Raw genomic sequence first — 25052 nt, 5'->3', positions numbered from 1 at the left:
GATCCAAAAGTCGGGCAAATATAGGAGGGAAAATGAATGTGTTTTTGTTGATGGTTCAGTCATTACACACTATCAGATTTCACTCACTGGCGCTGTGGTTGGCATCACCACTGCTGCTACTGATAGATTTCATTCCAGTGACAGACTCTTAATGAGATGCCCACTGAATGTCTTTACCAGTGGCCATCTGAGGGTTTTTATCCATTCAATGAAAGTAAATGGAATATATATATATATATGGAACAGGGGGTCTAGAACTTGATTTTTATAAATCAGGAACACTGATTGGACCGTGAAAAGTGGGCGTTTACCTATACCAGAATGGAGTCAGGTGGTTGGAGGAAAATTAGAGGGCTCAGTGATGACAGCCAAAAAAGGAAAAAAGTCGCTTCATAATAAGAGAATAATAGAATTACGTTCTAATATCTAGAGATATAGAGAATAGAGATATTACGAGATATTAGGAACACAAAATCAATTAACCATGCACAACAACACCGGGAACATAAATTAAAAAAGTAAACAGGGTCTGACTTCAAACACTAAACAGTGGTTAATTTTGAAATTACATTGTTTTTTGCAAAAGACACTTCATCTAAAAGGAACAACCGTATAAAAGAGGAACAACTAAAAGTGAATTCAGCTAGAAAGAGCATACATTTAATTATGTTAAATGTTAATGTGAATTATGGACTGCAAACACGGCGGATTTGCCAAGCTAGTGCTAAATAGTACATGACAGTTTACTTCACACACTGTCTGAGGTTCGGTCAGAAACGTAGGCCTCCAGACATACACCTCTTGAGCTTGACAGATGAAATCATCTCTCTGAAGCCTCAGTCATGCTCTATAACACAATTAGCAGCCCCTCAGGTGTTTGTTATCATACTGTGTTGGATGAGAGACACAGACTAGACTGTAGTCCTGTTTAGATTAACACAGTTACCATCAGGAGCAAATGATTCATGGGTAATATCACTCATGCTTCCACAAGTGAATCCCTCCATGTCTCTGTTTTTCTCAGCACGCTTTATACTTAGCAATTCACAGAATTAGATCATTAGATTACCAATAACACAATGGATACATAATACATAATGGAAACACATGCATAACACATTATATAAAGATTGATAATTGATTAGGATTTGATCGAGTGAAATAAGTATTTGATCCCCTGCAAACCAGCAAGAATTCTGCCACAGATTGGTTATGTGCCCATGTGCAACACAGATTAGCTCTGTCACTTTAAGCACTTTACACCTGTCCACAGAATCTGTATCTTCCATCCCAACCTCTCCACCACCATGGGAGCTGTCAAACGTCAGGGACCAGATTGTAGACCTGTGGAGTGGGCTAAAAGATCATCAGGAAGAAGCTTGGTGAGAAGGAGACTTTTGTTGGTGTGATTATTCAGAAATGGAAGAAATACAAAATGAAAAATCAATCACCCTCGGTCTGTAGCTCCATGCAAGTTCTGGCCACATGAGGTACTGATGATCATGAGAAAGTTGAGGGATCAGCCCAGAACTACACAGGAGGAGCTTGTTTATAATCTCAAGGCAGTTGGGACCACAGTCACCAAGCAAACCATTGTAACACACTGCAATGGATTGAAATCCTGCAGCGCCCGCAAGGTCCCCCTGCTCAAGAAGGCACATGTACAACCCCATCTGAAGTTTGCCAATTAACATCTAATGATTCAGAGAAGGCTTGGGAGAAAATGCGGTGGTCAGATGAGACCAAATTCGAGCTCTTTGGCATTAACTCAACTCGCCGTGTTTAGAGGAAGAGAAATGCTGACTATGACCCCAAGAACACCATCGCTAAGGTCAAGCATGGAGGTGGAAACATCATGCTCTGGGGCCGTTTCTCTGCTAAGGGTACAGGACGACTTCACTGTATTGAGGGGCTGATGGATGGGGCCATGTACCATCAAATCTTGGGCGAGAACCTCCTTCCTTCAGCCAGAACACTGAAGATGGGACCTTAAGGTCTTAAATTTCATTTAAAACTGATTTTTCTGACTATTATTTCATATGTCAGGCTTTACAAGGTTAATTGAACAAATTAAATTGACAGCCCCAATATAAAGCCATGAATATGTGTAGTGATGGAAATCAAGCAACATTTCCATCAGATTAAGCCACTGAAGTAGAACTCGGACACGCCCCGTTTTCCAAAACCCCACCGTGTGATCAGAGAGAAAATGACCAGGCAACGTAAAATAAAGGACAAAGCATTGTAGTAAAAGTTTCAAATGAAACCCAAACTGTAATAAGGTCATCTGACAAGTCATTATGCTGCAGCAGAGAGGCCAAAGAAAAAGGGGAAAGTGGGAACAGAACGATCTTGGCTTCTCCGGGGCTTAAAGGCAGTGAGGATTTCGTCTTGTTCTCGTACAGGGGAAAAAGGATTAAGTGATCTATTTATAGTGCTCATTCACAAGGGCACAGGCAGATAGTGAGCAAGATAATGACATTACTGGTCCATTTAATCTCCCACAGTCATGTGACCAGCAGTAATGATGGGTATTTTGTATCTTGGCCAGCAAGAATGTTAAGTGTTGCTATGCAAAGAGTGACATTGTCTTGTCTTCTCTCACCTCAAAGTCCACTTTAAGAGCCAATATTCATGTTTCTTGCCAGAGGAAAGGAGTCTTTCACACCAAAAACTCAAAAAGGGGCCGCATTACTTTAATATTCCTACCAAAATCTTGCGTTTTGAAAGCCTCTGGTTAAACATCAAGATACCTACTTGTTAATGCTTCTTACAGGACTTTGTTCTCACCCAATGTCAATTAAATACATTCAAGGAGCCCATAAAATCAAAATGTGTTCACTTTTAGCAGGTTAGCTATAAGGCTAGCATTTACATGCTATTTACAATTTTAAACTTAAGTAAATGTACTGTATTTGTAAAAACTGTACTATAGATGGTATTACTCTAGAAATGCTCAGTGGTGACACTTCTGGGTTCTCCAGGCACCCGTAGATGAGAATAAGAGCTGATGTGAATAAACACATTGAAATAGAGCTCAGAATGATAAATATAAAATGCTTGATCATGGTCCAAACCGGGTCCAACGCAGTCTCAGCACCAACGTGTGATCCTGGTTCTTTGTGGAAGGATATGGAAGTCAAAATCATGAAATGTTGATTTGGTGGAAAATTGGTGGAACAATTCAATTTAATGAATTGAGTGATGGGAACAAATTCTTAAAAAGCTCTTCAGCGTGTATTTCCTGCACCAATAGTACGGTAGTAATAAATTGTCACCACTGGAACTTGGTCAAAGCACTAACATATATTTAATATTTTCACAAATAAAAACTGTTTAGTCGAATATAATTTATTTATTTGACTATGATTATACAGACATGATAATGAAGTCTTTCGCACTGAAAATAATATATATTCTTTATTATAAATAAATAATTGTATGATGGATATCTCACACCACCTACAGTATGTAGACAGCAACTCCCCTTTCCATACATCCAGCATCATTTATCAGATCGGTCAGTGCCGTTATGTTTAGGAACAACCCTGAACGAGTCTTTGGTGTATAGATGTGTTGAAATGGCAGACCCAGTGGTTTTATAAAAGTCTCCCTGCGACAGAGGCACAGTAGAGCGAGTCAGAGCGCTAGAAGCTGCACTGGCTTTGGTGCGTCTCACCTGGTTTAAATTTGCAGCGGCTTTGGCCACGCGGCTCTTATGGTGTAACATTAACTCTCCTTCCTGTTCCATATGAAAATTTAAGCGTGATCCCAGAGGAGCAGTAAAAGGTTGCGCGCTGGCCAAACCATGCTGCTGGTCGCGCACACCCGTGGTAGATCATTTAGACCAAACCACAGTCAGCCGACATCATCAGGAACGCCAATGGACTCGGCTATTCGGTAACAAAATACGAGACCGATAGGACCGGCAGGAAAAACGATAGGAACTGTTTATTATCTTGCCACCGTTTTATACAAATGGGAAGTTTTTTTGGTGGGAGAATGGAGCTATGATTCAGACTGTATTTTTTGGAAGTACGGCTGCAGGACGAGTCAGGCGTAACTCTGGTTTACTTCACTACGGTCATGTGTGTCTTGCATTACTTCTGTTATTTAATGGACAGGTTGAACTCTGAGCTTCGTACTTGCTCGATTTAGGGCAGATGTGGAGTGGATCTAGCTTTCGCACATTTTCACTGCTTCTGCAGAAGAGCTCTTTTTTTTTTACGATGGCAGTCATGGCCGGTGATATGAAGTAGAGATAAGAGACGCTGCTATTGCGTCATACGGCTGCATAGAGCTGGTTATTGAACCAATTAGATGGAAAAGGAATAACTCAAACAGACGTTAAAAAGACTATTACACATGCATAATAGATTGGCATAACGTGACAGAAAATATACTACAACGTAAAAATAAGATCAAGGTCAGTTATAGGCAATATGATCATAATCGATTATTAAATTACGTTATGGATGTTAGGTGTAATTATGCATCGATCAACTGACAAATTATGTCATGTTTTCTTATGCAACACACAAAACAAATATATACACACAAACACACGCATATATACATACAAATATATCAGATACATTTTTTTTTTTACGAATTTCTTTTTCTATATTATTCTATATTAATTAACAAAAAACATTTGTATTTAAACTATATTGTTAGATTACTTATATTGTATATAACCAAGGATTTTTTGTTGTGGATGTGCCAGTTGATTTGCAATATGCGGTGAGTTCACTTAAATTTTTTTTGGTGGCATTTTTTAGATGAAAGAAATGTCACTGTATGTGTAAAACAGGCACATAATATTGCAATATCGATCACAGGCTCCTGAATCTAATCAAATTGCAATTGTATCACGGCCATGTTTTGAGGTATCAAATATTCTGGCTAAGGTAAAATAACGTAATATCGTGATGAAACGTCTGATTTAAACACCTAATGGATGCATTGATGTTTTTTTTGTTTTTTTGTGTGAATCGAAGCATGTATTTTCACAGCCCCAACTGTAACCAGTCACAGTCCAAACATTATGTCTAACAAACTACAACAGTGTAGACACTGTCAGACAGATTTATTTTGCTTTGTTACAATGGGAGTCTGTGAAATAAATGCTCAAGTGTAGAATCTAAAAAATGTATATCAACTAATGGTCACCTTACTCTCTTTGTATTGGCATCAGCTATGGGACTTTGATTGATTTCCCACCATTTTTAGGATTAATTGGTCTATGTAGCTTGACAATGAAATCAATCTACTTACAAACACGGTTTCCCCCCAAACCAAATATGTGTGTTAAGTGAATTCAATCAGTGTTTCAGTTAGGTCTCGAAGTGAACAACAAAGCCTAAACATTCGAAATAAAGACTTTTATTACTGTTGATGACAATTCACACTCATTTTGAGGGCATGATAAAACCTGTTCATGAAAAGGTTTTTGATGAGTTTAACCCATAGTCCTCTATGGGTTAAAAACAATAAACGCTTGCCATCTTCACAAGTATCTCCAGTATTAGTAGGCAGAAATGAATGTCTTTTTAATAGAGGCTGCAGATATCTCCCATTCATACCGACAGAACATGAGTTAATATGATTCCTCTCATGAAGAAATGCTTTTGCCCCTGATGTTGTGCCATTTCTAATGGTCGGACTCATCCAGACGGGCAGTTTGAGGAGTGTAGCTGTAGTCTCACCTCCTGGCCTTCTTCTCTTTCATGAGTTTTTTGCTCTCCTCGCGTCTCCTCTTGTTGACAGGGTTGCGTGGATCATAGATCTCGAATGTGTCTTCGTCCTGCATGTTGGCATCTTTTACCTTTCTGCTTTGTTCATCAAAGTGCAGAACATGGGCCAACCTAAATCACAAGGGGAAACAGAGTTCAGTTCAAAAGAACAGCAAAGCGCAGCTCACAGGCCAATAACTCATCAGAATCAGAGTGGGAAGTTCCCGGTGGAAAAGATCAGATCAGAGCGGACTTCCAAATCTGACAAGTTCACAAACAGCCTGTTTCACAGCATCTTTAAAAAGGCATAACTCATCCAAAAAGGAAAAATTCTGTCATTTGCTTCCATTGTGAATGGTGCCCGCCAAGTGAATAGATAAATAAATGTTTTATAAACAGTAAATTATACAAATAACAAACAAGATAGATGTTTGCTCTTTTTAAGCGATATCACATGTTTAGAAAACTAAAACTGGGTTTCTCTACTATAGCTAGAATCAACCAGACTGAGTATGTGGAAGCCAAAATTATCAGACGTGTCTTCAACACAGTAGCATGTGTTCATTTTACAGCTGTCTTGCGCCTACTTACAAACATGCTGTTTTCCAAACCAATTAAGTGCAAATATCGCTGCATGGCCATCATAGGTCTAAATACTAACCCCCAATTATACCGTAAACCATAGTTTTGCATTGGTGGCACATCCTTTGCCATAATCAGATCCACCCACGATATTCCTGAAGCGTGATTGATCTTCAGCTTCTGCCTCGACAGCGACACCCCTTGTAGGAGGTCTCAATAATCCAACACAGATGCTCATCTACATTGCATTTCTTCAGTAATGCTCTCTCCCGCTCTCTTCACGGCACGGCTGGAGAGGTGATTGGCAGGCAGACTAACATTCCAGGAGCATTCCTGAGTGCCAGCATCAGAAAGAAGAGCTCACAGCTGGCTGAAGTCCCTTCCTGAGGACTCCTGAAGACTGCAGCCCAATCCAAGACACTGTTTACACTAAGCCAACAGGTTTCTGAACACAGAACTACAGTTCTGTCATATCTGAGTGGTTCTACTGACGCCTTCTAAGATTTCAGAGGTCCACGCTAAGATATTTATAGGAATAGAACATTCTGTCATCATTTTGTCACTCAAAGCCAATATGCTTTATTTCTTCTTGGTCTTTACAATCAAAGTAAATGGGGTCCAATGCTGTTTTGGCACTGTATGCGCAAAAATAAAGACATGCACTCTTAAAAAATAAGGGTTATTTATTGACATTGATGGCTCATGAAGAACCTTTAACATCCATGGAACCTTTCCATTCCACAAAAAGTTATTTATAGTGGAAAAAGTTTAGATTTTTAAATGTTCTTGTTATTTGAAATGCTTTTTTCACTGAAAAGTTATTTGGAGAAACAAAATTAGTTCTATTCCATCACTGCAAAAAACTCTTTTGGAACATTTATTTTTGGGTGTACAGGTTTGGAACGACGTGAGGGCGAGTAGATGATGGCTGAACTTTCATTCTGTCTGAGGTCATATTTAGGGCATTGTTTTTGGAGCAAGGCTAGGATGAGGAGCAGATCCCCACATCTCACCCCTGCTCTGCTGACCTACATTTCATACTGAGATGATGGCTACTGATGTCTGAATCAAGACATGGAGAGTACCTCAAAGAAATGTCAAGAAGGGTGAAACGGGTCATTGTTATACATCATGGACATGGGCTGGATGGCTCTCTGGGGTCTCATCTAAACAACAAAAAAAGATTTGAAAGGAACTGACATTCCACACCTGTTTGAGCTATTCTGGTGAAGGTCAGAATCTCTGGAAAGACTTTATCCTTCAAGAATCCAAATCTGTGGTGCAGGTCTCGTAATGAATGCGCTCGCCTCCAAAGCCCAGAGCTGGTTTGAAAGAACAAGATGTGACGGGACTTTCAATAATTCAACGACTGCCAGCAGTCATTCAATACGGTGCAACTTCTGGTGGTTTCGCAGAAGTGTGTCAGGCAGTAACTGTAGGAGCTGAAGGAAGATTTTTAAATTGAGCTAGTTGTCCGAGTCAAGATGAATACATAAAGGAATGGAGGATGGAAGCGGCCTCTTCTCTTAAATTATGAGCCTTCTCGTTGGTAAGTAATCCGCCACGCTGCTATTTTTGAGCAATCGCAGAACCCCTGAATTCGGCCAAAGAGATGCATAAAGAGTCTGCGAGTGCATGCGAGCCCATTTTTAAGTGTTAAACCGAGTGTGTGTGTGCATGCTTGCATCCATTTGAAGTCCGTAGGAGATGTGACAGCTCATCTAGAATGTCATGGCTATACTCTGGCAGACCCACAGGACTCCCGTCGCGTAAGGCAGTCGGCACTGATAATTTGTCTAGCAGTCTCGGTGATGACAGCCCGTCGGACTCCTCGCCTAGAGTTATGGCTCGCACAAAAAAATCCCACCGTTTGATTGGGGCTCTTATCAGGGAGGGGCTCCCGCCATGATGCCGAGGCCCTCGGAAGCCTCTTCCTGAATTTATTTTTCTTTCGCTTTTGCGAAAGAGGGGGGGGGAAGCAAGAGAGGAGGCCTGGGCGAAAAGGGGTTTTTGTAGACGCAGACACAGATGGAATAGTTTACAATCTGGCCCAGACTTGACTTCCAGTGTCTGACCTGTTGTAACCCATGTTCCGTTCGTGGGGTGCACCAGGCGTTCAGAAACTGGTACAGACTTCCCACTGCTGTTTTTCTAGCACTGGGGGCCTCCCGTCCCTCCTCCGCCCCAGAATCAGTCCTGAGACGTCCTAGCGTCGTGGGGGTCCTTAGACAGTAATGACGGTCTATCCAGAGGACAGAGTAACTGATAGGAAACGCATAGGAACTCAAGCTCAGATGATGGCGCCCCTTTTGCACTCACATGTGGTATTTGTTGGAGCATTTGAGTGGATATATTTAGACAAAGACTCAAGGTCTTTGATGAAAAGCAAACACGAGAGAAAAACACACCGTGTCGATTCATTTCCCTGCGGTGGCTTGCAGCGTGAAGAGGGAGGACGACGGTCTGACAGATCTTTTCGCTTTATCCTCAGCACGTCACCAGTGCGGCTGCGGCACGGACTCGAACACCATTAGCACTGATAATTCATCAAGCATAAAGCCATTACTCTCCGCCGAGGCATGCGCTCGACCACATTCTTTACATTTGATTGTGATTTACGGTTTTCCTGCGAATGCGTGAAATGAAAGCAGTGGACGTCTACCAAACGGTTTAGCAAAGACTGGCCGCCCGCATCCAAGTCGCTTCAAACACTTCCAGTGGAAAACTACCCTGGGTTTGCAATGGACTGTATCTATATATGGATTGGGCATACCCAAAAAAAGCAAACTGCTGAAGCTATACGTTTTAACTGAGAGCGAAAAAGCAGAATGATTTACCAGTCTGCTTCCCGTAATCCTCAGAAAAACGAGAAGTGCCGTGTGACGCATTGGTCATGGCAGGGCTTCAGAAATAAAGCGTATCAATGAATCACAGTAATGTCCAATCACGTTGAGAGTTCATTAAATAGAAAAACACATCTTTCAAACTGAAAGCCATAAATGTGGATGAGCAAAATCAGTTTTTAAGTACCTACCGCCATCTCAGAGGCCGTACTTACAAACACATGCATCTTCATCACATATGCTAGGAAGATCATGGAGAAAACAGAATCAAACTGAAACATCTCTAATTGATACTCTATTTGTGTACTTAAGCGCACAATCAGGGCCCATAACTTTATGCCTCGCATGCAGCATTAAGATGGATGCTCCCTGGAGCCTAATTCATTTTGCAGCATCATAAATGTTATCCTGGCCAAAGAACTCAGCTGTCAATAACACCCTCGGCCCAACATGGAAACGTTCCCATCAGATCAGGACAAAAAATAATAATCTAGAGGATGCCAAAAAGAAAAGCTAAGCTCTGTTTAGTCTTCATATTTAACGGAGGGCAAAAATAAAACCGAACAGACTTAATATTTGCACAGTGAGTGGTGTGTGTGATTTAGTGATCTAGCACCGCTGTGACATGGTAATTATTTCATTTCTGTCTTCATAATCTCGTAGTATGCTGTTGGATTGGAATTTTCCAGTGACATACAGACAGCTAAGGCAGTGGTTACAGCATCGCTCACAACATGTAATACTGCCCGACACAGTGCCTAGTTGCGAGCGATACCGTGAAAAGAAACAGTAGGGGAGACGGGGGTAAGTTGTGCCACTTTTCATCTAGGAGAAAATGTAAACAAATACTTGATTTTGTAGACAGATGTCTGCTACATGAAAGCATTAAAATAACAATACCCAAAAAATATAAAAAGTGGTAGAGTGCCACAACTTGTCCGGGGTAAACATGGCAAGGGGTAAGCTGAGCCATTGGGAAAAATGTCTGCACATTTGTCTGCACATTATTTGCATTTTCATAAACCATCCAGAAAAAAGGTTTAATATTCATGTAGTAAAAAAATATTTTTGAAGCCACTGGCATGGGTCTGTTTTTGTAAAAAAAATTAAAATAAAAAAATAATAATAATAATTCATGGTTAATAATGTAGCCAAAAGAATTACATGACTTTAAATACTGGAAATTCACTAAGAAACACCATATATATTTTGAGCCCTGGAACAGTTTTTGCAATAACAAATTAATGTTGTGTCACAGGCAGCTGGATATGATGGGATCTTTCTAAATATAAAGAAAAAACACAGTTTTCTTGATTTAGGGCTGCCACATCTCACCCCTGCTTTTACTATGGATTTAATAGTGTTGCAGAAGTCAAACTCGCATGCGTCTGCTCGTCATTGGGAGAGCATAGACAGAACACAAAAAAAACATCTCCAGTGACAAATCGACAAGATTCATTTTCAGAGCTGGGGATCAGAGGACACATGGGCAGATGGTTAGTGCTGGCTTGGTCCTGGTGTAGCTGAATCCTGTTGACCATCACAACTTGGCTTGGGAAGCAAACAAAAAATTGGTCTTCAAAGTGAAGCTAGCAGCCCAAGAAAGTCTCATTGATTATGCTGATGGGGACACCAGCACACCCATCTCCAAAACATATGCTGGTGGTGTTATGGAAAATTCCAACAATGGTTTATCGGCAAGCGCTAGTTCTGCTGGCACCCGTAATGAGCGTCTGTTAGAAAGACAGCACGCGTCTGACTGCAGGTTGACGTGCCCCGTCTGGCGTACGGTGGGTGTGACACGTTCCATCTGGGCACTCGGTCTGCTGAAGCAGTTATTTACTCAGTTAAGTCAGCTGAGAAAACTACTTCTCCACAAGTGGCTATTGCAGCGCAGCAAAAACAAACACTGCATACTGTTCTAATGGTGTCAGTGCGCTCCAGAGCCAAACGCATTACTTGGCTGGAGAGCGAGGTGGTTCAGGCACACTTAAGGCCAGCAGCTGTGCCTGATGTGGAGAGAGGTATGAACGTTTTGCTATGTTAGTCCAAATAAATAGCTCTGCTACCTTAATGTGAAACAGTAGCTGTGCATTGGGACAACCAATGAGGCGCGAGTTATTGAGAATGCATTTGATCACAGACAACTGCAAGTCCATTAGTGCATTAAACCTCTGTAGGAATGGGGAACACGGCGTACAGAACTGAGTAGAAGCCACTCACCAGCCCTTATCGTCATCCTCGCCTAGTTCCTCCATGGTTTCCTCTGGAACACTAGGAGTCTCCGTGATCGCAGATGATAGTTTGTTTTTGAAGCTTTCCAAAAGGGCAAGTGTCTTTAGAGGAAAGAGAAAGTACAAATTGTATGATTTTTAATTAAAAAAGCACACCTAAGTATGATTCATGTGTATGCGGCACTATATTTTGTAATCGTTTCTAAGGAACACAAAAAAAATATTTTGAAAAAAGTTTTCAGTGTGTCCAAACAATGAAAGTCAATAGGGTCCAGTGTTGTTTTGGACCCCATTGACTGTAATTGTATGGACAAAAACTGTCATGACATCCTTCAGTCAGACTCTGCTTTAGACCGTATGAACATCAAAACTTTTACAAAACTTTCAAAATCATCAGGTACATCAGTGAGCGAACCGACTCGTAACATTTAGTTTGATAGACAGAGTATCCATAGTCAATTAATAGCCTATTGGGGAGGAACATTATCAATGAATAACTCATTTCTCTGTTTGTCACAAAAAGTATGACTTTGGAGAACTTGGAATAAAGTGGCCCCAGTATTCTTCAGAAATTCACCTTTTCTGTTCCACAGTCAGATTTAGAAACTGGGTAAACGATGGCAGCATCGTCATCCTTGAGTGAACAGTTCTTTTAAGAAGAAACTTGTCATTTAGTTTGAGCAGGAATGAGCCAGCTCTTCCCAAATCATTATGAAAACCTTTTTTTTATCATTATAAGAGAAGGAGAAAATCTTAGGCTGCATCTGAAATCACACACTTCCCTACTCTAAAGTAGGCGAAAAACAGTGTGTAACAAACAAGTTTGTCCGAATTCAAAAATTTTATAAGAAAGGCAAATATTACCCAGATGACCTGCTATTTCCGGGGAGATTCTGAAGTGTGCATTCGATGGACGCCACGGGACAGGATTTATGAATGGACGTGAAGCAAAGCAACTGATGCTGGTAGGTCACATGATAATGACAACATGGCGAATGTAGTGCGTCCAGATTACATTCATACTACACACACTCATACTATATAGAGCATACTTTTTTAGCGGTCGCCAAGTTATTACTCAAAATAAGTACCTAGTTGCGATTTCGGATGCAGCCATAGTGTCTAAAAGCAAAGACTCACCTGAGCCTCTCGACCAGACCCCTTCCTTAGTTTCTGCTTCCTTATTTCCTCATACTTCTTCTTGCTCTCCAGGTACTCCGTCATCGCCTCATTGGTCGGATTGGTCTTACTGTCAACTTTGAGAGAAAAGAAGAGTGATCACAATCTAGATAAGAGAAATTAACTTCCCCTCAGGAATCAATCTGTCAATTTAGTTTTTTTATATATATAGTAGTGTGACTACCTTGAAAGGATTTACATGAAAAAGAAAAACAGCTGAATTCCAGAGCAGAAGTTATAACTATCATATGGACATAACTATACATAAAGTTTATACTGCTATAAACTTAGATGAAGATGACAGCTCCTGTGGGCCGATTCCTTCCAAGAATAATCGTATCGCCAATGCCAAAATTTAGGTCCTAAGACCCTCATCTGTGCAAAGGCCAAAATTTATGACTTTTGAAGTCCAAATGACTTTCTGTGCTATAAAGAGATGGATTTTATTCAAATTATAAGGAAACACATGTGATATACAGACATATATACTGAAAGGATTACACAAATGAAACGGGGAAACATATCAAAATGTGTTTATGTAACGCTGAGGCCAACCCATCTTTCAAAATAATCACAGCGAACGCTACAAAATTAAGAAAAAAAAGAGAAAAGACACAAAAGGAGGAGAAATTGCAAATGTAAGCATCTAATGAAATAAGTTCTGTCATTTCTTCCATGATATTATAACATGTATATTTGGTGGCATTTGCAGCATACAGTACCTGTCAAAAGTTTGGAAAGATTAAAAAAATTATGTTTTTGAATTAAGTCTCTTCTGCTCACCAAAGGTGCATTTATTTAATGAAAAAAAATACATTAAAAACAGGAATATTGTGAAATATTACAACTTAAAATAACCGATTTCTATTTAATACATACAAATTTTTAGTTTATTCCTGTGATCAAAGCTGAATTTTCAGCATCATTACTCCAGTCTTCAGTGTCACATGATCCTTCAGAAATATGATGATTTGATGCGCAGGAAACATTATTATTTAAAAAATTACATTATTATTATCAATGTTGTTATCCAGGTGATTTGCCTTTGGCTTGCTCAGTTGGGGATATTCAATTTAATTAATCAATACTATTGATTAGCATTACCAAATTTGGACGTTTTATTATTATTTAAATTTAATACTGTGAAGCTGCTTTGATACAATCTGTATTGTAAAAAGCGCTAAACAAATATTCTTGACTTGACTTGACGTAAACAGTCATGCTGCTTTATATTTTTGTGATATAAAAGGTCAATCCAGCTCCTTGTATTTAAAAGCATTTTAATGCTATGTTTTTTCGATTTTAAACCCATTGTTCTACATTCCAGGTGATTTCAATATTATGTCAAAGCAAAATTGTAAAAATAAATATATAGAGTATTTTCTCCTTAAAAATGCAGTGAACCAAATACAGTTTCAAAATAATAGATAAAGTTATTGACTACATGGGGACTTTAAAGGCTCAATATGGTTTAGTATCCCACCCCCAGTATATATTTTAAGTACTTAAATTAATATAAACGTGCGATTAGTTGACTAAGGGCTTAAATGGACGACTACTGAATCGACAAGAAAAATCTTTAGTCGGGGGCAGCCCTCATTTTTTCAGCGTAAATTATAAGATGGCTTGTTGTTCACTTTCAAAAACTGCAAAATTAACATTATTTTACTATAATTAATAATCAAGGTCTTAATCAATTAATCAATTTACAAGGTCTTACCTGTAGCAACTTTACAGTATTTTACCATTACAGCATTTTTCCAAAATTGTAGCTGAATATTTTAATGTTTTACTATATAGACTTTTCAGTCTTATTTAAGAAAAAGTAAAAAAAAGTAAAAAAAAACTGAACCCTGCAAGAGGATAAAGACAATGTAATAGTCTTTTACAATTCTCTCCTAATTATACCCACCAATTTGAGAAGTGCCTAAAAATAAAGTACGTTCTATTAATTCCACGCTAGAATTGCAGGAATTGGAAAAGTCAATAACATCAAGGCTGGGCTGTTGACACTGGTGTCTACAGGCATTAATGTGCCACTGCAAACCCCCCCCGCCACCCCCTCCCCCCCCGCTCAGACGGCTGGCACTGATGTCACAGATTGCCCCGCGGGTACAGTGCTTCTTTCGACTACACCTGCCCTCATGGCAACTATGACTGAATGCTTCTCCACAACAAGCTCAAGGGGAACAAACTACATCAGACGGAGCCTCCAACATTCGAGTGATTTATTTCATGTTAGCGCTGTCATGTAACGAAAAATCTTTTTCCCCTCACAAATGGAACGCTTGTTTATTCTTCGTATTTATGGTGCAGTGAAAACCGCATCGGAGAGAGGCTGGAAATTTGTTTTTCAGCAACCGAGAGAGCGTGCCATGCGTTAGTCTGAGAGCCACTGACTGTGTTTGAAAATGTTTAGTCTGTGGCATGAGCTAATAGAAAACTAGAAAGACAGAAAGAAAGTAATGAGCCAAAGACTATTAAAACACATTAACTGTGTAGAAAACTGAACACTCTACTCCTTTTCAAATCCATAAAAAAAACAGGGCTGCCAATATGGGATGAAAAGCATGTTTATCGTGGCCGTAGTTTAAACAGTGAAAGATACAGCCTTGATAGGACTGAAATAAACAAGTATTAAAACAAAGTACAAGAACTTTGACATTCTTTGAGTAGCTTGTCTATACTGCGCGTACAGGCGTATGAATCATAAAAAAATATTGCTGCAATAGTTTTTTGTAAGCACTGTTATATATTATATATAGACTGCCGTTCAAATTACCGTTAGAAAGTAAGACTTTTTCTGAAAAAAAATTCTACTTTTTTTCAGCAAGGATGTATTAATTTGATCAGAAGTGACATTTAAGACATTTATAATGCTACAAAAGATTTATATTTCAAATAAATGCTGTTCTTTTAACCTTCTATTCATTAAAGACTCCTGAAAAAAATGTATCATGATTTCCACAAAAATATCAAGCAGCAAAACAGTTTTTTAAATTGATAATAATAAGATTGTCAACAAGCACTTTTGCTTTTTTTTTTTTTTTTTTTGCTTTTTTTTTTTTTAATACCTGGATGGCAGTAATGTCAGTGATTCAATTAGTGTGATTCAGTAAATCTACTGTCTGACTCAGAAATAACATTTTGAAAGTAAATGGGGTTGTGAATAAGATTGAATACAAAACAGGGTTAAATAGGGCCAGAAAGTCATAGATATTGTCAAGATATTGTTATAGTATGTAGTGTTGTCAAAAATATCCATATTTCAATATTTATCGATACTGAAATAATTAAATTATATACACGACACGCGCACCACTGATCTACGGTATATAAGTGGCGCTCTCATTAAGCCACCTCTCAAACAGCTCACAAGTACCACATTTACGTATTTTTTGTGGCTTACTGCGCTAAAACGGTCAAATGCGTACAAAATGATGTCGAAGTGCCTGTTTTGCAGAGTTTTCAGGAAAGTATGATGAGTTTTGGAACGTAAAAAGTTGAGAGAGATAACGCATGTTGTGTAACTGTATATTGGATCCGTGCATAAGCTCTTAAAGTGACAGCAGCCTAATAAACCTGCTGCCGTCTGTCATGTTGATCAGAGAACTAAAGACACTAAATCACTCGCTGCTCTTGACTGAATAACTATTGTAACTTCAATTATTCGCTAGATAAGACATTATTTCTCGACTGGGGTCGTGTCGAGCATTTGAAGCTGCATTGAGACGGACATTTGAACCTTCTTTGAACATTGGAATATTTGGTTGCCATTGAAGTCTGTTAAATGGAGAAAAATGCAGGAATGTTTTCCTCAAAAACCTTAATTTCTTTTCGGCTGAAGAAAGAAAGACATGGATATCTTGGATGACATCAGTAAATTATCAGGATTTTTTTTTTTTGAAAGTGAACTAATCCTTTAAGTGAATTTTGTTCAAGTATTTTTACCTGTGATTTACTGAAGGTAATTGATTGCTGTTTTTTAACTCTAAAACAACCTGAACAAGCTGAATTATTGTAGAGTTCTTAATAACTACAGAATTAATCCCCAGAATAGTAACCCAGTTACCCAGAATGAATCCCCAGAATAATCACTCGAATAATTGTTCGATTAGTCGATTATTCAAAAACTCGACACAGCTTGAACTGGATCCAATTCACACGCCTGACAGACAAACATCTCGTCCTTCAGCTGAAAACATTTCTGTACGAACTGGAGGTGAAATGTTCAGGCAGAGTGGAACTTAATTGAGTAACTAAAGTTTGAGTGAAACAGGTTATTTGGCTGTCATTAGCTACTCGAACCATGCAATTACTCATTTACAGAGGTATTCAACGCATGAATGCCACAAATTCAGAGACGTGATCAAAATCACCTTTTCTAAAAGTCAGCGCCGGTAACAACCCTTTTCTTGGTGATTTATGTGAGCAAAAAGTGATGCCTTCCACTAGGCTTGCTCAACGCTCGCGCTCGGGCCCAGCTGCAGGACTGCTGAATGATGGCACCCTTAGGGCCCACAACAGCCGCACACTCCATCTACTCCAGCTGGTGCTGCTAAGTACTGTCTTTGAGTTTGACGGCTATTCTAACAACATTCCATCCCTCTCCTGTCACTCGGCCCGAAAAGAGCTACAAATCAAGCAACAGGGGGTTGATGGGGACGACAAACACCTCATCATTTGGGAGGTGGATTATTTCCCTTTAGCTGGTCAAGAACGAGTGGGTGAATTCAAGGCTTCTCGAAGCTAACTGTGGGCCATCAGTCGACGCTGGCATCTTCAGGAGCCCCGCATGGAAGAACGTGAGTTTCTGACGGGAATCACTCTGTGGAATTCAATGCTAAAGCTTTTAACTTAATCAGAAGAAACACACAATGGAATTAGTTCATCGTTCATAGTTCCGCATTTACAAATATTTTTGGTAGCCTATATTTTTATGAAGGTAGTGTTCCTCAACTGTAGTATATCCAAAGTCAGAACTTGAAGATCCCACTAGACGGGTCGCACCGTCACAATATTCTGTTTAATAACAGAGTTGCTGCTTGTTTTTGAACTTATTTTTAATAGAAATTGTGGCACTCAATACATTCCATATTTTCTTTTCTTTTTTAATTATAAGACACTTCCGAAAATGGGGCCAATTTTTGGGGCATTTAAAATGAGAAACGTAAAGTTTATAATTTTATAAAACCACTTAATTCATTCTTCCATTGAAACTTTACATTATCGCATTATTGGAGCTGTAAAGCTTTTTCAATAATTTTTACATTTCTTTTAGGGTTTTAGCATTGCATTGCCACGGTAACATGTAAAACTGGATACAACTTCAGAACAAAAATGTTAGTAAGCAACTTTTTGCACACTAAATACTAGTTATACATATTGTTTACGTCTTGTGGCTATACTATTAAAATAGTAATTTATGGATTGGTCGCCTTCATTTCCATTGTAAGCGGCTCACTGTAACACAAATTTTAGATTTTTCCACAGAAAAAAAAAAGAGATAATTACATAATTAACATTATGCCACAAATTATTTTGGTTGAGCTTAATTTGTTCTGAACCCTGGATATTATCTACCCGAATACACTGACAACTCTTTTGAGGACCAAGTAAAATTTGACAGTTATATAATACCAAAAAGCCGAGACGCTTCGAAGTTGTGCATCTCGCAAAGTAACAAAAAAACACTGCACCCGAGTTGAACCTGAGCTCTGAACACACATACTTTCGACTCATATTTTCTGCCAAAAACTAAAAATAAATTTTCGACCAATAATTTCCGGCGGCTGAAATTTCGGAGCGTCCCTGATAATATATATATATATATAACATCTGTTAAATCTGATTCTGCATAGAACTGAATGCAATATAATACATTGATATTTAATATTATTTTAATATATTTTCTCTCCAATTTTGGCGTTACTTTAAATAAAAGTGTGGTTATTGTTGAATTATGAAAACTGAAACTGGTTTTCGGCCAAGTGGATCAAGAATTTCCGGTTTCTACCTGAATTTTAATTTCGGTGCATCCCTAACTATTATTATTATTATTATTATAACATCAAAATATACACACACATACAACAGGCCAAAACTTTGGATTTGGATATTTTTGATGGAAGTTTCTTCCGCTCACCAAGGCTGCATTAATTTGATTAAAAATACAACAAAAACAGTAATATTGTTGAAATATTATTACAATTTAAAATAACTTTTTTTATCGTGATATATTTTAAATATATAATTTATCCCTGTGATCAAAGCTGAATTTTCAGCACCATTACTCCAGTCTCCAGTGTCACATGATCCTTCAGAAATCACTGATGCTTATTGGGTGGCAAATCTAGTGCAAGGAAACGAATGCTTTGATAGAAAATCGTTTTCTAATGTGTCTTTTTATAAGATTATGCTCTGACAATTTCTCTTACACATCAATGTGTTTGACTGACAAGGCTCCATTGAAATGAAACACCCTGTGCACACAGGCATAACCTGTATAAATAACTCCGAGTAGTAGAAAGAATGTTGCCACATCATTTAGGGTGGGTAGAAAACGGACAGTGTTTTTAGCATGTCTCTCTTATTTTTGGCTCTTACAAATGACAGCCATGCCAAGAAAGAGAAAACCAGACTAGACGAACATGCTATAATTTATGTCTTGAAAACTAAAGTGATGCCTGTCGAAAATAATAATTCAAAAAGGTACAAATGTCTTCTAGTTTGCTTGGTGAATTGCGGAGGAGACAATTGGCTTCTTCCTAAAATAAGATACCAGATGCCAAGAGAGCGGGTTGCTGTTATTAGAGAGAGGGGAGGAATGTGTTTGCTTTTGGGACTCAATACAATGCTGGAAGTAGCCTCTGTGGACATATGAACACTAGAGAACCGGACTCAAACCCAAACATTGAGATTAGGGGGTGGGGCCAGATGTCTCCATGGCAAGAGAGCCAACTTCTGGATATTGACACAGAGATGGAAGCAGAACATCGGTGAAGCGAGTTTAAAATGCGATGATTGAAGTTCGGTTTTAGACACGGTTTGGAATTTTTATTCTTGCATTTTGTTGAGAATGAACTGAACAGAAAAACCATGTTGCAGAAAACGGACACAGGAAAAGCATTTTAACTATTCATTTGTTTTTAGCAGTCATAAATGGATGTTCAAAAGAACAATAAAAAAAGTTTATTATTCTAGAAATATAAGTGAATATAATAATATAAATATAATATAATATACACACTTATGCAGGAGATGCATAAGAACTAATATATATTTATATTATCTCAATTATATAATTTTACTACTATTATTATTACTATTGGTTTCACATTTTTTGTTTCTAATTAGAACTACAATTCATATAATTACATTATATTATTCCAACATGTTTATTATATTAAAGGGCACCTATTATGACATTTAAAATGTTCCTAATGTTGTTTAGGGAGTCCCCAACAACAGTTTTACATGCATGCAATGACAAAAAACACTTTTGTTGTCGTATAATATGCATTTATTTTTACCTGATTTGCTCACCGACTCCCAAATGATTCGTTCAACGACTCATCTTTCAAACCCCTCCTTTGCGCGACGCTAATCTGCGTTGATTGGTCAGATGACCCAGCAGTGTTTACAGAGATAATACTTATTGTTTAACACGGAGTACAATGATGCTTTTATCAATTAAATTGTGTTATAATAATTATTATAGTCCACTGCTTTATAGTTTGTAGTAAAAAACTAAAAATAAGATAAAGCATGTAATGTTAGCGAGCATAGCCCAGAGTTCATATTGTAAAAGCACAATCAGTCTTTGTTTGCATTAGCCCGATGCATAAACATAACGTTTTTACAAAAATAAAAAAAATAAAATGCAGTTACGTTACTACGAGGTATTACTCTATTCTTTATTACAACTCCGAAAACAACGACAAACACTTCACATATCTCAATACAATTGTCATTGAAGACCTAGAAGCTAAACTGTGCTTACACAACAAACAAAATAATTATTAAGCATGCTACATAAAATATAAAAGCAAAAAATTATTAATAACACTTACAGGTTGTGGAGGAGGAGGAAGCTGATGCAAATACACTTGGAACTGAACCTTCCTTCAATATCATCCGGCTCGCGAATCCAAGTTTGATTGCATTTAAGTTGGTAAAGCAATCGTCTTGAAAATGGCGCTAACAAAGCACAAGGCTCGGACTATACTTCTGTGGTATAGTTATATATATGAATTGTAGCCACTTAGTCTTCAAATGCTCCTCCTTGGGCAGATGAAAAAAGTTTGCTTTTGAGTCGCACTTCAGAACACAGCGTCTCGTCGCCCTGATGTTTCCCTGGCCTTGGAGCGCAATAAGTGGGCGTATCGTATTCAAATAACTTGACAAGTTGACGTCATCTAGTCAGAGGAAAAGCTTCGGTCTTCTAACGATTCATAAAAATGACTCAGAGTCGACTCTTACTTTTGAAAGACAATAACTTTATATACGGTGCACTTTCATATTTCAAACTTTGCAGGATGTTTTTGTTCACTTAGATCTATGTTACACACTACATGAAAGGTACATTTCAAAATTCCATAATAGGTGCCCTTTAATTTATATTTTAGTAGTTAGAAGAAGTAGTAGAAAAGTGATCATCGACTTAACTTTAAAATAAGTGAGGAAACCTGTTTCAATACAATTATTAAGTAAATAAACTTCATGCATATTTGAAAAGATTAAGTGGAATTGTCAAGTTCACATAACTTAATGTATTTATTTACTTTTACTAATTTTATGGCAACAGGTTTCCTCACTTTTTTTAGTCAAGTCATTGATCACTTTTTACAGTGTAGCAGTAGTAATAGAAAAAGAATAAATTAAGGAATTACTATTATTATATTAATATTATTAAGGATTTAATAGGAATTTTCTTTCCACCAGAGCAATTCAAGCACAAAGTATTATTTTAAACGTTTTTAATGGTTTTTAACTGACACATCTTTTTAAAACCATGGCTGTTATGTGTCTGTCTGATGCATAGTCTATTTACACCAGCAAACCGTTAAAAACAATAGAATATAAAGAGCACAAAAATGTGCCGTGTGTGAACAGCCCCCAAACATGCCTCTGACAGACTGACAAATGGGTCGCTGTGGGCAGACATGCATTTATGACACTCATTTTCTTCTCGTAAATAATAAAATCAATACAAAAAAATATCTGCGTATTTTTCGAAAGTGACTTGGGAATTTCACGCGTCTTCAACAGTTTGGTCAAATTTGTCTTTCACAGTCATTACGAAAGCCCTTCGAAACAAAGCTGACAGTCCTAAAAATATATTATACCTCCGTCAGCATTACGATTTGTAACACTTACTTTTACATTTACTTCTTTTCAATTCTACTGCAAACGCAAAGGCCGGTCACTCCACATTACCCACAAAAATGTGGATAATGTCAACACCATACTGGCACAAGTGACTGTTTAAGCGTTTTGTCAAGAGACTGTCATAGCGCCAATTGAAGAGCCAATGAGAGAATGTTTAAGTTCTTCTATTATACATTTGCATGTGCTATTGAACAAACTAGATTTTTTACACATGACAAGTTCAAACTAATGATTATCAGGGTGTATTTAGTTTTACTGGCGAAACTAAAACCACGATTGCAATTCATTCCTAATTCACTGGAACTCTCCGAGACAGCTCTTTGTAATTCATTTTATAATAAATACTGTCCTGCTTGCTAAAGCAAGTAGGCCTCGAACATGAACTGGCTGCTAAGCGTAAAGAGCACATTCCAGGCTAAACGTTAAAAGACACTGACAACGACAAGGGTGAGGGGACACACCTTTGCCCCCTGAGAACACACAACGTGAAGACAGTGATATACAACAGGGCCGTTGCAAAGCTCTGCAGAGGTCAAAGGTTTGCCTGCGCAAATCTCAAGCATGCAGTAATCCTCACAGGAAGTAGGGCGAAAACCCAAGAGCGCTTTCTGGATCTGACTAACAGAAAAGGCTCCGACCTTGTCTGTGTGAGCTCTGTGTGCACTTTGAGCAGTGAAATTAAATGTCTCTTTACCAATGGATGTTCGATTGAATGGACTCTCTAAGAGAAAACTTAAACATTCTCCTGAATAGATACAGCTCTATTTCAAATCCTGTGAGGATAACAACATCTTTGGTAATGAGAAGAATATTCGAATTCATTCTTTCTCATATCTGATTTGTCCACAACATAGCAAGTTTGAGGAAATTAAGGAGATTGAGTGAAAACAGCAGTGTTGGGTGTAACGCATTACAAGTAAAGCGAGTTACGTGATCATATTACTTTTTAAGTAACTAGTAAAGTAACGCATTGCTTTTAAATTTACATAAAAATATCAGTTATTTTTTCATATAAGTAAAGCAAGTTACTTTGTTTTGGTGTTGTGTGCGAACATGACTATTGTAGATCTAAATATGAGCATTTACTCCTATCACTTTATTAAACAATGTCTTTGCTGCTGACCTTTGAAGATGCAATTCGACCAAACAAATAACCAAAAATTATGTTAAATAAACAATGTTTGAGTTGAATTTCTTTGTTTTTATTGCTGATGTGAGAGTGTTTAACTTTCTTGTTCTGCGTTCTTCTGCAATCCAGAATAGCAGCACAGCTGAAAGGTTTGTTTGAGCTATACAGACACAAATTTTAACTTCCTTCAGCCTGACACTTATCGTTTTATTTTATTTTTTGTTATTAAAAACAAGCAAGCCAAGCCCAGATGAGAAAAAGTAAAAATTCCATAAAAAGTAACTATGTAACACAATTAGTTACTTTTTTTAGGGATTAGCGCAATATTTTAATTAATTACTTTTAAAAGTAGCTTTCCCCAACACTGGAAAAAGGACAACACATTTTTTTTGCATAAACTCAAAGTAAAGTTTTTTTATGATAAATATTAGAAAAGAATGTTGCAAAACCACAGAACCCTTTGCAAACAGGAGAATATTCAAACTAGACTTAGTTAAAATGTATTGCAATAACCTGACCCAGAAATGTTGGGGGTGAAATTATATTTTGCATAATGGAAATAAAGGCTTTTTAAACCATTAATTTCTGCATTGTGAATACTTAATTTATTTTTATTATTAGATTATTTTTTATATTTAGCATTCCTTCCACCACATTTTCATTAGTACAAAGAATGTCATTGACATTCTCTAGTCACTGATTACAACAACACAACTTTTTTTACTGTACAACAGTAATAAATGTAATCCAAATATCTTTGGATAATCTTAAGCACTATAAAATGAAGAATATAAAAATCATTAAATACTAGCATGATATATAAATACCTCCATTTAATTTATTTATTGTAATTTTCTTTAAGCAAAATATAATACCTTTTTTCACCCCTTTTTTGAGGGGATAACTTGAATTGTGTCTGCTCCTCACACAATTCAAAGTATTGTATGACTTCAAAAGAAAAATACAAATATAGTGCACAAGTCATATGGACATTTTCACTGAGGCTTTTACCATTTTTAGAGCTTGGCACCCCCTGGTCAAAGCTGCTTTCAGTGGGTATATTTAAACTTGGTCATGTTGTGTGTTTTTACTGATCAAATAGCTATGGGAAACCCAAGTAAACACCATGGAATGATGTAAATTGGCCCATTTTTAGAACATTCTGCAAAAATTCTTCATTTGTAATCCAAACATTACACTGATTTGGAATGATATGGGGTTGAGTAACTGATTACCGAACGATGACTGAAAAAAAGTTTCATTGCTCTCTTTAAAATGCTCACAAAAGGTAAGCAATCAACTAGGCACGTCCAAAAAAAATGACTAAATAACAGCTAGAAACGCCAAATGTTTAATGTTATCCACACGCTCACTTCACAGCCAACATTCAGGCTTTCAAAACACACATAAACACAGCAGCTTCACATTTTTTTTTCATATGTATAAAAAAAAAAGAGCAAGGGCTTGATGTACAAAAACAAACCTCCAAAACTGAACAATTCAGTTGTTTGGAGGACCTCAGTACATGCTGACTTGATTTTGGGAAAGGTTGAAATGCTTTCATTACACAATGTGCGAGAAATAAATTACGCTTTCACTGTTAAACCAGTACGAAAATAATCTTTTTACAGAGCTTTTTCAAATTCTGTCAATACATAGACACACAGCTGTGATTTCGTGGCACGGACACTCACCCTCAGTGACATCCTCTTCTTTCTTCACACCATCTTCTTTTCGCTGTTTGATTGCGAGTAATTCTTTCTTCAGCTGGCGAGCTTCTTTTCGCAATTCATCACTGTGGAAAGACATTCAACCGAAAGCTGGAATTAATTTCCAGTCTTGGAAGGAACACTTTCCCAATAAGTCTTGCAAAATGCAGAAGGGAAAAACATGTTACGGAAGGAAAAACATGTAGCACATTTTTTCATGCATAGCAATTGAAGATATTTTCCTGCTATCT

General features: G+C 37.7%; 1 protein-coding gene across 1 annotated transcript in view; it reads right to left on the bottom strand.

The window, feature by feature from the left end:
- Window positions 1-5369: 5369 nt before the first annotated feature.
- Window positions 5370-25052, bottom strand: part of cwc27 (CWC27 spliceosome associated cyclophilin) — a 45628-nt gene continuing 25945 nt past the window's right edge. The window contains exons 10-13 of the mRNA XM_079598711.1: window positions 24787-24887; window positions 12535-12650; window positions 11384-11496; window positions 5370-5867 (exon numbers count right to left, since the gene is read on the bottom strand). Coding sequence (XP_079454837.1) covers window positions 5705-5867; window positions 11384-11496; window positions 12535-12650; window positions 24787-24887 — 493 coding nt within the window. The 3' untranslated portion in view covers window positions 5370-5704. The remainder of the gene's footprint in view (window positions 5868-11383; window positions 11497-12534; window positions 12651-24786; window positions 24888-25052) is intronic.

This window comes from Phoxinus phoxinus, assembly GCF_949152265.1.
Source record: "Phoxinus phoxinus genome assembly, chromosome: 23".
NCBI classification, from domain to species: Eukaryota; Metazoa; Chordata; class Actinopteri; order Cypriniformes; family Leuciscidae; genus Phoxinus; species Phoxinus phoxinus.
Note: the sequence above shows the minus strand (reverse complement) of the source record. Positions and strands in the feature narration are given on the sequence as shown.